The 15,253-nt window shown below is 43.3% G+C and overlaps 1 protein-coding gene across 3 annotated transcripts in view; it reads right to left on the bottom strand.

The window, feature by feature from the left end:
- Positions 1-11,303, bottom strand: part of CACUL1 (CDK2 associated cullin domain 1) — a 78,727-nt gene extending 67,424 nt beyond the window's left edge. For 2 of the 3 annotated variants that reach the window (XM_090057745.1, XM_090057746.1), the window contains exons 1-2: positions 10,889-11,302; positions 3,477-3,603 (exon numbers count right to left, since the gene is read on the bottom strand). In XM_090057745.1, the coding sequence (XP_089913871.1) occupies positions 3,477-3,603; positions 10,889-11,153 (392 nt within the window). In that variant the 5' untranslated portion in view covers positions 11,154-11,302. Of the gene's footprint in view, positions 1-3,476; positions 3,604-10,888 lie in introns of all 3 variants that reach the window. The other variant, XM_090057747.1, reaches the window with a different exon arrangement.
- Between the last annotated feature and the right edge of the window lie 3,950 nt (positions 11,304-15,253).

Below are 15,253 nucleotides of genomic sequence, written 5' to 3'. Positions count from 1 at the left end.
TAGAAGGTATGCCAATTTACTAGAGAACACATTATATATATGTGTGTGTGTGTAGGTGTGTAGGTGTGTGTAGGTGTTCTCCAGCAGCCACTTTTGCAGCCACTTCCCTATGAAGTAGGGAAATCTAGAAACCTCTGCTTGTCCTGCTTTTGCGTGCTTCTTCTCAATTTTCTTCCATGTAGTTTCCACCATTAGTGCCTCACTAAGAGACCAAAAGAGTCTACTGACAGCAGTAAGTCTGAAAATAGCCAGATGCAAACACCTTATGATACAAAATGACCTATTACACCAGCAAGCTGGAGTGATGTTGTAGCTATGATGGTCTAGGAAATATTCAAGAGGCAAGGATTTCTCAGTGATCTAAACCAACCAAATAGATGAGAGATGAGACAAGCTTTTGGAAACAGAGTGCACTTCCTGAAATCTGGGGAACATGCCAAGGTGATCTGAATCAGAGGAGAAAGGCAGATAGTATAAGAGACAGAAGGATTGGTTTGCGGGCTAGTGATCTCTTGCAAACATACCAGCTACACAGATAAAGAAAATGGCTTTGTGGTTTCTTTAATAAAAGTGCACAGTATAAGGTCACATCCACCCTAAATGAAGAAGTCAAGCGATTCATTCTGAAATACTATGCAATTATACTGAATGCAATGAAATTATGTGATACTTTACAGACCAGTACTCTAAGCTTTTGCTGCTCTGCACTCCTGTAAGGCCCAATATAGTTAAATACCAGCCTGCATATGCATTCACGTAGATTTTATTTTTTACAAAAAATATTTGAACTTTTCTATTTTAAAACTGATTTCTATATTTTCATATCCTGTTTTCAGTTCCTGATTGCAGTTCGAGTCAGACTGCAAATCCTTTTGGCACAGACTTGCACCTCAATGAGAAATCAAGTTCCCAGACAGAGCACTTAGATGACAGTTGAAAGGAAAATGAATACCCCAGTACTGCAAAATTCAAGTTAATTTGATTAGATTTAAAAAGCATTTAAAAAATTCCTCAAAGTATAACCTACCCATTTCACTTTTTGTCCACTACTGAGAGAGGCTCTTTACAAAAATTTGCTTGCTTATTATGAGTTAGAAATAAATAAATCAAATAAATCATGTACAAACAGACTTTAAGAAGGTACTTTAGTTATGCGTTAAGGAAAGATGGCCACTTTGGTCAGTGTACCTTACATTTGAGGGTCCAAAAGCTCCCTCACACAATGAGAAAGGAAGAGATGCAGCAATTCACTCACGTCCAAAACGTGCAATGGCTATCCATAGGGGGGTCTACCTAAAATCACAGCGGAGCTTGTCAATTTTTGCAGGTTGATTGCGGGCTAAAGCTCCAATTCCACCATCGTTTTGTGACAGCCCCACCCCTCAGCGCTGATTGGTAGAGAGGCTCTAGCAGCAGGAGGGACAAGAGAGCGGCTGCTATCTTATCTGTTGCCCTTCATGCCACCTTCATACATTAGCGACAATATATTCATTCAAGCCAGCACCTTCCCTTCCCAGCAGCCAGGACGGCTGGTTCCCACTGGGGAGCTAGCATTTTATTTTTATTAATCTTTTTTTGGTTGATTTTGCAGACAACCCCAGATTTTGCAGTTTCCACAAAAAATTGTGAAACCGTGAATTACGTAGGTCCCTAGGTATCTGGGTTAAGGTGCTAACTGAGAGAAGAGGCCCAAGTCAAGTCTTGGTTCTGCTACAAACTTCCCATGAGTGCTCAGGCAGGCTAGTTTCTCTCAGTATCCCTGTTCCACAACTTCTTTTCCCCTACCCTCAATATAACTTGCTTGCTTAAACTGAGGCACGTATTTTCTGTAGGCCTGCCTCACCGAGTTGGTCCTAACTTTAAAGTTGAGGCATTCTTGTTTTGGTGCAATACCCAGTTATTCAAAACAGTTACCATGCTTCAAAATTCACACCCTACTTAATCCATGCTATCACAACTGTCGATATACCCTTGTGTTTACCCAGTGTCTAAAACAAGGAGGCTCCAGTCTTAGTTGAGGTCTTTTAGACATGACTCTAATACTAATAAAAACGCAATTCAGGAACTTAAGAATTACTTGGAAGAAGTTTAAAGTCTTCATTCATACACAAATTTATTGACTCGTGACGACATAAGTTATTATTCTTTCTAAGAGAAAAGGGGAAGGAAGTCCAATTATCTGAAAACCACAACCAAGTTTGTATTTGCTCTGTGTATTAAGCCATTTACTTAGTGTTCCTATTGTATGTCGGAGGTCCAGGCTGATAGATGCTTAGCCCTTCTTTACCTGATGGCTATTTTCTAGTTTGAGATTTCGAGATGGGAAGATAGGAGACTTCTGATCAATTCTGAAGAAAGTATCAGTATTCAGTAATGCCGCTGACCTAGCCCTTCCTAATTATTGACAGAGATACTGAGGCCTAGAGCCCGTTAAGACCTATAAGTAGGATTCTTTTTAATTATTTTCAAATTATTGAAATATTACCAATATATTTTAGGTAAGCAGTAACAAGCAGTGTTCCAAGTAGCAGGTGTTTCAGCTACCCAGTTTGGCTCTTCTGTCTAAGGGTCTAAGGAGAATATCAGGAGGGAGACATAAACAGCATAGGAGATGCCAGAGCAAGAAGCTGAAAACTGCATAAAAGTCTGCATTGGAAGTCTGAATTATTTTCACCACTGCTGAGTTCCCCAGTCCTCAGACTGAAAACATGAGAAGTGCCTTTCCATCTACTGGAGGCACCAGCAAGGGTCAACAACTTACCAAGTAAAAGCAGCAGTATTCCCTTCTACTGCTCCCCTGCTCCCTGGGAAACTACCAGTTGCAGGACAGGAACTCCCTTTCATCCCAGATACAGAAACCACTGATCTTCTACTGAAGATTCAGCTCCTTGCAAGATCAGATCCCTAAAAGTATGTCTAAACTGCTTCCACACTATCCCCAGGGAGCACACGCTCAAGCTCTCAGGGAACTTAAACACAGAAACATGAACACGCTTAGCTTCCCCATCTCATTGCCAGGGACTGGTGTTCTCAGCATTCCTGACAGCACCGAGGAAACAGTATATCTATATCCCAAGAGGTCACTTGCGGCACTCACTCAGACACTTACCATACCACCTTCCTCAATTGTCATAGTTAATGGAACATAGATAAGATGCATTACATATCTTGCCTGATAGCAAAGAGAGATGCAGGGGCAGTTATTTCACTATTACACTGTTCTTTTCCCATTAAAGAGACTCTCATGGCTTTGGTTTAACCAGTAAAGCACGAATGCATTTGGTTTCTACTGCATTTAATCCTCTTGACAATGGATGCAATGGGGACAAAAATAGACTCTGCAGCCATGCCAGTAATACATAAAAATTCAGTCCATTTATTGAACACAAATTAATGCCATAATCAGCTTATACATGAGAACTAAAAACATTGCATTCAACTAAAAAGGAGTTATTTAGCATTAAGATTTTTCTTACCTGTATATTTGTTCATAGGAGATAGGGATGTAGTCACCAGGACTCTGAGTTAAAAGCTGATCTATGGCACTGTCCAACTTTGGCCAATATGTGCTCTTATAATCTTCAATTGTTATAACATTCATTACTAGAAAGAAAAGATAAGTCTGTTTACTTTACTTTTAGATAAAGAAAAGATCAATTGTCAGTAGCTTAAGATCACAGTTAAACTGGTCAGATGATTTAACAGTTTCACTTCAGTATTTGCATAGTCCCAAGCAATATCCAAGCATTTCTGCACTGAAATGAGAAAATGCCATCTCAGCAGCTCTCTGAATATCAGGGTAAAATGAAGAGAGACATCACAGTGCCTTGATAAGGAGAGACCAGAATTAAAGATGCCATTGGAGCAGATTAAAAAAAACAGTTTGGTGGGCATGACAGTTTCTTATTATGCGCCCTATCAGCTCATGCGTGGAAGAAATATATAAACAAACCATCTTGGAGGATGCCAGCAACTCCTGTAGCCACAGGATCCATAGATATTACACAGCTACAACTTAGCCTCTCCAGGCAAGAGCTACAAAATGTATCAAAGTATCTCACTTCTCAGGCCTCAGTTCTCCCTCTATACAAGACATAATAATAATAATACACTCTTCCCTTGCAGGGGTCCTGGGGGGACGGAACACATTAAAAACAGCAACATATTTTACTAGACCAACCGAACAGCTGGAAAAATTCTTCTCTGCAGCTTTAGGGCACAGGTGCCCATCTGCAGAAATAGGGAGAGTCCCTATGCCTGAAGAAGGGTGCCTGTCCCTGAAAGTTTGCAAAGAACAATTATTCCAATTATTCTGTTGTCTAATAAAATAGATCACATTTACCCAAATAACCTTTTCTGCCTACATCCCTAGATCAACACAGCTATAACCAACACCCCCTAAAGACAGAGGCACGGTTGCCATTACAATAATATACAGTGGATCTGAATTATTCCACCTTTGTTTGTAGTGTCCTCCCCTCCGCACACACTTCATTTACCTACAAACAGAACAGCCTCCAGTGTGAGGCTGTGTACGTAGTTAACTAAACGTGGCTTAGTTCCAAAGATCAGCCACTCTACAATGGCTAATACCTCCCCCCTCAAAGACAGAAGGCATTACTCTGGTAAGACCACTTTGCTGGCCATCCATTCCTCTCCTCCCCAACTTATATTTAGTAAACAAAACTAAAAGTACTTCCATGTTAATTCATGTCCCAATAGCCACAAGTATCTGACCTGAAATATTTGATTAGGAAAAAAAAGTAAGTGCGGTACACTTAATGTGGTTTAAATGTTATACTCAAATTCAAAGCTTTATGTGGAAAGAAATGATTTTTATAGGAATACTTGTAAAAATGTAAAGACAATACACAATAGTATGTACTTCCCTTACATTGTTTGTTTAAATTTAAGGAAAAAACCCAAAAGCATTGAAAACTGTTGACACACTAATTTTAGCACACCCAAAGACCTGTGCATGATATGCTGTGCTTTGGTTTTGATTTGACCTGCAGAACCAATTAGATGAATTCATAACCTGAGTTTTTATTTGGATAATGATGTGAGGGATAATGATGTGAGTGTATTTACAAATCCATAAAACATATTTGCACTCTCTGACACACTTCCTAGGGATAATCACCTGGAAAACATTAATTACAACTTTGAAACTACCAAGCTCACCTAATATTGTATTAGCATCCATTCATTGTTACTAATGAATTTTATGAAACAACACATTTTTAGAAATGGAAAATTTTCCCACAGAAAAATTAAGCACTGGAAAATTTTCCGCCCCACATCTCTCTGTTTGAATGACAAAATACAAAAAACAGTCCTCCATGTAAAGGTCCAGTACATGCTTCCTTTTACAACTTCTAGTTCTGAATCAAAAGAGCTGTCTGATGGTAATATTACTGCCATACCACCAGTTCAGCTGGGCAAAACTAAACATTTGTTCACATGTGTTGAAACAGCAGAACCTGGATCATTCATATCCAGTTCATTTGCAACTCAATTCTTAGCAGGTGGCCAAATTAAGAATAAGTCACTTGCTTGTCTACTGTGTCACTTTCCTGATTAACTGGAGCTCACAAATGGTCCTGTACACCTGAGTTCCTGAGGGAACTGGTACCCTTTGAAGCACAAGCCAGAGCCAACATACAAAGCACCTTCGTTGTTTGCTGTTGCTACACGTACACACCTCCAGTTAGCTGACAAACCTTTATCTTTGCAAGAGGCAAAGAACCTGACCTGTAAAGAGTTCTACTGCATGAGTTATATTCACTACCACGGGAAAATTATGAAAAATGAAAAAAAAGTGACAAAGTAGCAGCAACCTGCAGATCTAACTGGCACAGGACAAAGGAAAGACAAAGAAAGTTTTTTATTAATAAACCTGCAGTAGAAGCAAGAAGTGCAATGTACTGGTGGACTCATATCTGTAGGTTTAAAGCTGTGACGATAATTCTACTTTGAAAGCTATTACAAGCACTATTTCTGTCATTCAGAAGTAAAACGCACTTGTTCCAACAATTCATCTATGAACTAAACCAACCAAAATCTTTGTGTATTGAAGCATCTAAGGACTACTCGTTGCTCAATCACCAATAGCTTTATTCTTACAAATCAAACCCAAAAATTAATCTGGAGTTTGAAAAACCTTCTTGTTTTAATTGTATTCTTCCTTCACCCCCGCGCACACGCTGCACACAGCTGAATAATATGAATAACCACTGGGGGTGCACTGATAGAGATTTTGGGGGCTGATACAGATGGCCAATTTTTAACGTGCCATATTGGCTGATACTACCAATCTGATGGCCAATATAGAGTTCAGCAGCTTGGACTGGTAAGTGTTGTGGGAAAAGGGGTGGGGGGAGGGAAGGGGCATATCAAGGCCCCTGCAGCAAGGGAGAGAGGGAGTGGGGTTGGGGCAGGCACTGCCCAGCTGGAACAGGCACAGGACAGCGATATAAGCAGCTTGTCTGGAGTGGGGGACCCCACAGGAAGTGGGGGGAGAGCTCCCACCAATTCACGCACCCTGGGAGGGCATGGGGGCTGCTAACTGCCTGTTTCACACACACACACACACACACATACAATAAAAAGGGATAATCAGCACTGACAAACAGCAGCTAGTCATATGATTACTAATCACTCAACATGACTATGTTCAAACAAGTAGTAGAAAACAAGGGAATAAAAGGATTTTAGTAAGCCAATATATTTCTAATTCAAATGAAACATTTGAAAAGCAGGAAGATAAAAGGAACTCCTATTTTTCCTTTAAAAAAAAATATTAAAAACGTTATTCAGGGTCTCCGAGGTAAAGTGTGCCATCGAATTACATTTCTCTACTAAAGCAAAAGAGCTGAACACTGATGATATTGCTGGGTAACCAATGCCATGGTCACAGCTGAAATCACCCAGTCCTGTCTGAGGTCTACCAGCGTCATTAGGAAGCTGAGATCATTCATCATGTCAAAAATAAATTTGAAGTTGATAAGAAAGCTGCAAGCTTTTTATGGAAACAACTTTGGCACAGCACAAAGTGATAATTAAAAAAAAGAAAATGAAAAAAAGAAAAGAGAAGAGATTGAAGATTGCCAGAAATGCACTCTTCCAGACAACTTTAAATTAACAGTCTGATCATTATATCAAGCAAGAGCAGTGGAGGAAAGTTTAAACAAACACTGATATTAACTAAAGATAGTAACATGAAAAGTGACCCAATGCTGGTTTACAGGTATCCATATAAGAAGAAACATGGGCCTATTGCTGTTATTAAATCTATAACCAAAAAGAAAAACAGCAGATTGTTGCATCCAAATTGTTCAGGATTACTATACAAATAAAGGGTGAGAAAAGATTATGGCATTTGCCCAGACAACAAAAAATCATGAAGCCAAGAGTGTCAACAGAATGAATAAATCCAAACTTCTGACAGGGCGGATTTGTTTTAAATCAAATTGATTTATATCACGATTTAAATCACTGGTCAGGAAGCCTCGATTTAATTATTGCTTTCTATGAAAAGTACATTCTTGTTGTTTAATATCCTTTATTCATTTAACTTCTTGAAACTGCATTTTCAGAGAAACTTGCAGAGACAAAAGGGCTGGCTGATGGGTGGGTAAATCAGGTCTGTTAGCTCATCTCCATATACTGCTGTTAACAGAGCCGACCCCAGGGGTGCGCGGCCAGACGGAGTAGTGGCAACCTCAGCACATGCCTGTACAGCACCGTCTGCAGGGGCTCTTCGAAGTGCAGGGCCCAGGGCAGTCACCCCAATTCAGGACTCCCCCACCAGGGACAGCTCTGGCTGGTAACAAGAATGTTCTCTCTGGAGACAACAAACTCTCCCTATGCCTGAAAAAGGGAATTTATGCCCGAAAGCTTGCAAAGAACAATTTTTACAACTATTTAGTTGGTCTAATAAAAGATATCACATCTACTCAAAGAACCTTGCCTACCTATGATCTCTGGAGATACAAACACACAAGGTTGAGAACTGAAATTAAGCATCACGGAGATGCTTAATATGATCTTCCAGGCTGGGGTGGACTAACTACAGCCTGCGGGCCAGATCTGGTTCACAGCAGGTCCCTCATCCCCTGGCCCAGGCACAGTCCAGCCATGGCACACCCTGCTCCCCCTGAGCACACAGTGGGGCTGGGGTGGCTCCACTGCTAACCATTTTCATTGTCTTCCGTACAGCACACACAAACCTTACGGAAAATGTAGTAAGATACCTAATGCAAGCCTAAAGCAATGAGGAAGCTTACATTCTTAAACAGCTTTCCTATCAGTTCAAAAAAAAGCCTTCCACTCTTGCCAACACCCTAATGACTGAGCAGTCAGCTGTGTTACTAGATACAGGAAGAGGTAGCTGGAACAAGTCATACTTTGGGCAATAATTGAGTATGGCTAAAAGAATTCCACCTTGATTTGCACTGCCTCACAGGTAACATCATACAAACATACACTACCCAGGTACAGCTGGGACATGAGATTTTTGGCCAATGAGTTTTTTTTTTTTAAAAAAAAAAAGCTACTCTAGTTTTCTCCTACAGTCTATAGTCTAATTTACTTAGGATAAATAAATATTTTTTCTTTTCACAAGTGTTCTAAGACCCTCTTCTCTCTATCATGCTCCATATAAGGACTCTGCCTCTAAGAAACGCAGTTTTTTATGAAATATCTATTTACCATGCTGGTGTTTTAAAAAAAGGAAATACAGAAAGTTAAAAGGCTCTCCTGTGACTTTTACCCCGAATGTGTTAGCATGATGCAGCAGTTACAGATCCGCTTTGCGGTTGAATTTATTTCACCATTTCCCTATTCTGTACTCAGAAGGAGTTAGCAAAAGTAAAATGCAAGCCCTTTTTCTATTCAAGTGAAATGCATATAAGAACTGGTCTAAACTTGACACACAGCAGTATTCCTGACACCTGTGTGTGCTGTCTGAACTACACAAGGACTTAAATTGAGCAAATTCAATGAACGTCCTCTGCAAAGAGGGCAAAACTCAAAGTGCATACAGTTTACAACCACATGGGGTGTGCAAAATGGAGTTTGAATCTACATCTTCCGCCAATAAGCAGGCCGTAATCAGCAATGTAGACAATTCATTAAGAATTTAGGTTAGATGAGTATAAATTTCTAATGGCTTACAGTTATTTATTTGGGGAGTTATCACTCAGATTATACCACAGAACTCCTTCAAAATATTTTCAAAGCATCAGAAGGATCATATGAAATGCATTAACAAGCCTAATTTTAATCCAGGGTGGGCAATTATTTTCGCTCGAGGGCTGCTTAACAAGTTCTGGCAAGCTGTTGCAAGGCTAGCCCCACCCCTTAACTGGTGCCCCACCCCCTGGTCACAATCTTGGGACCAGAAGTCCTACCCTCTAACCCCTGACCTTTGACATGGGATGTCCCTCCTCTTGCCCCCCCCCCCAAAGTACTCCTTTTGAGAAGGGGGTTTGCCATCTTGGAACCAGAAAAAAAAGCCAAATCATTATATACTAAAAATCAAACACTGACAATAGCATATTTTAATGTTATTTTTAAAAATATTTTTGTCCTGATTTGTGTGCGTTTTGTTGTGTATATAGATGTGATCGTATAATAGCTCAAAATGAAGTCTTACTCTTGTATATTGTGGGGGGAGCACCCTCACCAGACCCAACGCTTCCTAGTGTAGCCACCCAGAGCCTGCGCCAGGTTGCCCTGCACTACTCCATGTCACTGCCACCTCTGGGCTGCCCAGCACAGTGGCAGCACAGAGTAGACACAGGGCAGCCCAGCATGGCATGGGCTCCAGACGACTATGCCAGGAAGCGCCAGCAGCAGCAGAGGGTCACTTCCCCCCCTGCACTGAGCAGCAGCTTCTGCCCTGCACTGCGACATGTTAAAAGTATCAACTTTTTTTCTCTAGACCACAAGATGAGTCACTCCAAACAAAGGTTTTCCTCCCACTCAGGGTTGGTACTGATTTATTTCACAGATTTTATATGTAGCTAAATTTTAAGAAGGACTAAATTACTGCTAGTGGTTATTACTACTAGTTTCTGTGTTACAGCAATAACGTGATAAAAGAACTGTAGAACAGATGCATTGCTTTCCCTTCCTTGATCTCAGCCTTTGGGCTCAGACCAAGTGTGCAGTTCCTTGCATTCCTTTACATGCATCTGGGCCTACCACAATACACCCCCAACCCCCCCCCCCCGGTGTATTATGTTCCAATGGATGCGAAACCACCTTCCCAACTCTAACCAGACTGTCCCACACACTCCTTTCCCTTTCAAGAGCCCATGTTTTCCACTTGTAGCAGGCAAAGGCACATCCCCTCTAACAAACTAACTCCTGTTTCTTAAGCGTGGTCTCCAAAAGCGGCTCCACGCCCAACTGGGGACTGTCCCAGCGTGCCCCCCTCCACGCCCAACTGGAGACTATCCCAGCGCGCCCCCCTCCACCTATACCAGCACACCTCTCCACATCCAACCAGGGGCTATACTGGCATGCCCCCCTCCATGCCCAAACGGGGACTGGCACATCCCCCAAACCCAAACAGGGACTACCCCAGCACACCCCCTCCATGCCCAAACAGGGACTACCCCAGCACACCCCCTCCATGCCCAAACAGGGACTATACCAGCGCACCCGCCCTACCCCGGCGCGCTGGGCTCCCTCCAGAAAGGCCGACCAGACCCGCTCTTCCAGTTTCCAACCTGCCTCCAAGCCGGCACCCGGCAGCACAGGCCGAGCCCGGGCCCGGCGGGGCGGGGGAGGCGTGGCAGCGGGGCAGGGTTGTCTGCGGGGCCTTGCGGCCCGCAGGGCAGGGCAGGCGGCGGGGCGCACCCGGGGCAGAGGCACTCACGGAACTTGGAGGCGGACGTGTTGATGCTGATGGCGGCAGCGGCGCCCGCCTTGGAGGCCGCGTCGCAGGCCTTGAGCAGCCCGTTGGACTCGGGCAGCAGGGGCAGCGCGGGCTCCGCGGCGGGCGACGAAGCCAGGCCCGGGCCCAGCGCCTGCCGGTAGCCGCCCGCCGTCGCGGCCTCCCAGTTGTTGTGGTTCTGGTCGTCCATCATGGCCTCATAGCTGCTGCTGCTGCCCCCCTCCTCCTCCATGCTCTCCTCCTCCATCCCGCCGCGGGCTGAGGGGGGGGCTACAGCCGACGGCCCATGCCAGGCGTCACATCTCCGGGCCGCCGGCTCCCGGCGCAGGGCAAGGCAGGGCTTCAGCCGCAAAGCAGCACCGCCACCGCGACACCTCGCGACATCCCGCCGAGAGGCACGACGGGAAACATAGTTGTTTGCCAAAGGCGTGGCGGGGAGGAAGAGGTCAGCGATCACGTGGCGCGCGGCGTTGTGACGCAGCACGTAAAGGGGTAACGCTCAGGAGACAGACATTTCGCAATAGGTTATGAAGAAGAGGGATTGGCTCTTGCCAATGTGGGGGCGTGGTCAGAGACTGAGGGGCGGTTTCCTACGTTAGGACCCCCTCACAGCCTTGCCTGGGCCTGGGGAGCAGCCAGACTGCCAGGAGCCCCAGCTGTCAGCCCCTCTGCCCCCCTCTAGGTTTTAAGGCAGACCAGGTTATCTGCATGAATGTGATATCGTTTATTAGACCGACTTAAATAGTTGGAAAAAAAAATTAAGTAAGCTTTTGCGTTTAAAAACCCTTCGTCAGGCTGAGGAAGTCACTGCAGTTGGTGCACATTCTTCCTGGGTGCAATGAATAGCAAGGAAGCGAGGCTGGTCTGTGGGCAAGACAGGCAGTCAAAGATGTAAACTGAGGAGTCAGTAGGTGAGAGACAGGCTGCGAGGCAGGGGGCAGGGAGAGAAAAGGGGGATGAATGAAGCAGGTAAACAGTGGAGAGGCACCTGGGAAGTCAGACGTTCGTTTATAATGTGTCATAAATCCAATGTCTATATTTAGTCTGTGATTTTTTCGTACCCAGGAGGTTGATGAAGTGAAGTTCGTGGGCTCGTCTGTGAAAAGTGTTTTGTAAATTTTCTTTGAGGATCAGAACTGAGAGATTGGAGAGAGAGTGGTTTTCTGGTGAGAAATGTGCCCCCACAGGTAATTGGGTATTGTTGTCTTCGATAGAGTTCACTGTGGTGCACAGTTGTTGTTTGGTTTCTCCTACGTATTTTCCATCAGGGCATTGTATGAGATGTATTACCTGAATCCTGTCGAGGCACCATGTGTGGGGAGCCAGGCCTCCTAGTGCCTGCCAGCTACCTCCTTCCACCACTGGGTACTTAACTGCCTTAAAGCCCCGGCTCCTGGAGTCCTGGGACTCGAGCAGGTGTCAGCTTGGTGTTTGGTTTTATTTTGCTTAAGTAAATGTCTGGCTCAAATACTGGAAATAAAAATACTGCTGCTCAAATCCTATCACATGCTGTTCCACTAATTAATTTGACTATGTGATGATATAAAGCCTTGCACCCAAGTTACCTAAGAAACCATTTTTATCAGCGTGTCACCTTATATGTGGCATAATGGTTTGGCTCTTGGTTTTTTCCTTCAGCACCAGCAGAAGGGGAATCACAAAAGCTCCTTGGCTCCTAACAACAGCATTTGCTGCAGGGCTTATACATAAAATACAGCATTTCTAACCCACGACATAATATTCAGAGCTGAGACAAGCAGCAATGATTCTTACCCAACTTAGAAGTGGCTAAATATAGACCTTTTGAGTTATGTAAGTGTACATTCGAAAGGGTTTTTCTCTTCTACAGCTGAAAATTACATGCAAGTTTATTACATGCTCTTTTTTGGTTCGAAAGCAAAAAACATCTGAAAACTAGCTGCTATGTGTTTATGCCACACAAAATTATGTTGCACCAATGCAAATACTATATTTGCATAAGTGAATAGTGATTCCATGTCTGTTTGCAAAATAGTGTATGTAACCATATATTCAGTAAAAACTGCCACAAGAGAACATTCTCATTGTGATATCTGAGCAACTACACATTCAGCTCCCCAAACAGTGAAAGAAACACCTCAGTACATAATAACCCATGAACAAGAACAGTTCTGGGGCTGTTCCAGGTGCATCACGTAAGTAATGCACACATACATATTTATAACTATGAAATGTTTCTTTTCTAAAAGGTAGACTATCAAATCCAGCTTTGAATTCCTTGCCTCTTTTCAGAATGTGGCATAACCTTAAGTTATTTCATATCAGGAATGGTTATAAGAGAAGCAATTGCATTTGGTTTCATATTGACTGTTGACAATTTTGTTCATGCATTTTTTCCACTGTAAGAAGTCTGCATGGAGAACTTGAAAATACGACTTTGATAAGAGTAAGTAGGGATGAAGAAGAAAGGTGTTAGGCTATAGGATAAACAGACAAATGATTCTATGTTGAAAACATGAGCGGATTACAAATTTGTTCAATATAGTGATCGACAAGGAAATTATTTGAGAGCATAAAATACAATTGAAAGCCTGACTGTAAACCAATGTGAATGATCTTGATTTGAAGTTAAGAGGATTAAAAGAGTGTAAATAATTCAAGTCCCAGGGGCTGCATTTAGAGATTATTTTCTTACAATTTATACATGTATCCACTCGGGGGAGTGCTTTCCATTTGGTATTCCTTTTAATGTGCATTTTTGTTCATTCACTCTTCCTTGATCATGATGTCAGCTTTCTACCCGGTAGACAGAGTAGGAGATAAGTATTCAGGAAACCAAATACAGCCAAACAAGGATGATAGAAAGAGACCTGGGAACCCTGCTGTCCAAAGAGCTACTAAGTCCCTTCCTAAATTTATGGAAAGAAAAATCTGAATACATGTTAGAAGTTCAGCACCTGCTTGGATACCACATTATGTTAACTCAACAATGCTTCTCTCTCATATAGATTTGTTATTAGTGGCAAATTAATGTGTCAGAAATCTAAAGAGTCTATACATTTATCTGAATTATATTGTTAATTTTATACAAACAAAACTACAGCCCCTGCTCATGCCTATACACATAATATTACTATATCTAAGCTGTCTTTCCATTTCCTTTCAGCATTAGTTTCCTATCCAATTTTTATTCATCTTTTGTCAGACTATTACAGAACAATGCCAGTCATCATACTGAGATCATGTTATGCCTCTCCCTTAGCTCAAAATAGCTCGAATGTCACTTTAGCTGTAGGTTGGAACATTTTTGATGCATAGAGGGCTCCTTGGATGACACAGAAGCATTACAGGAATATGGTGGCCATTGCAGAGTGTGGCTGAAGGACAGTGAGAGAGGCTGAGTTTCATTCACCTGCAATTCTACCAACGTCATACACACCATCACTCGCTCAGAGTACCTCTCTGCTGTCTACATTGGACCAACTAGGCAATGCCTACGTGACAAAATGAAGGAAGGCCAATCTGACGTACAGAAAGATACACAGGCCTAGACAGAATACTTTAACCTCCTAGATATTATATTGCTGACCTGACTATTGCAGTTTTCAGGCAGCAAACCTTTAAAAACCAATTTGAACAGGACATTGCAGAGCAAGAAATCATCCACAGGATGATTGTGTTGAGTACAGTGAGCGGACATGGAAGACAGCATGCAACGTGCATCGTGGAGACCAACTGGCAGCTTCGGGAATGGTGTCTCGGCAGGCTTTGGCTTCCTGCTAGCCGACACCAACCCAGACGTAGTGGGGATCACTGAAACGTGGTGGGACCCAACGCGTGACTGGGCGGTGAATATCAAGGGCTATGGGCTGTACAGGAGGGATAGGACAGGGAGGAAAGGTGGGGGTGTGGCGCTCTACATTAAGGAGGAATATGTCAATTAGCAAAGAATCAGAGACGGGGCACTCTGAAGTGCTCTGGGTTAGAATACGAAGTAGTCATGGCGAAAGTGACTTAACAGTGAGGGTCTACTACAGACCACCCAACCAAGGGGAAGAGCTAGACCAGGAATTCTTAAGTCAGCTTACGGAGGTAAGGAAGTCAAAGGATGTGGTCATCATGGGGGACCTGAACTTTCCAGACATCTGCTGGAAAGAGCTGTAAGCCAGATCTGACTGCTCATGTAGGTTCCTAGCCCAAATGCAGGACCTCCATCTAACCCAGGAGGTGCACAGCCCCACCAGGGGAGACACCTTGTTGGACCTGGTGCTGGGCACAGGTGACGACCTGGTGAGGGGGCTGAGGGTGCTCGACCACCTGGGCAACAGCAATCACCACCCGCTGGAATTCACCGTCCAGCGCAAGGTG

Source organism: Crocodylus siamensis, chromosome 7 (assembly GCF_052110815.1).
Source record: "Crocodylus siamensis isolate JL-2025a chromosome 7, ASM5211081v1, whole genome shotgun sequence".
Lineage (NCBI taxonomy): Eukaryota > Metazoa > Chordata > Crocodylia > Crocodylidae > Crocodylus > Crocodylus siamensis.
Note: the sequence above shows the minus strand (reverse complement) of the source record. Positions and strands in the feature narration are given on the sequence as shown.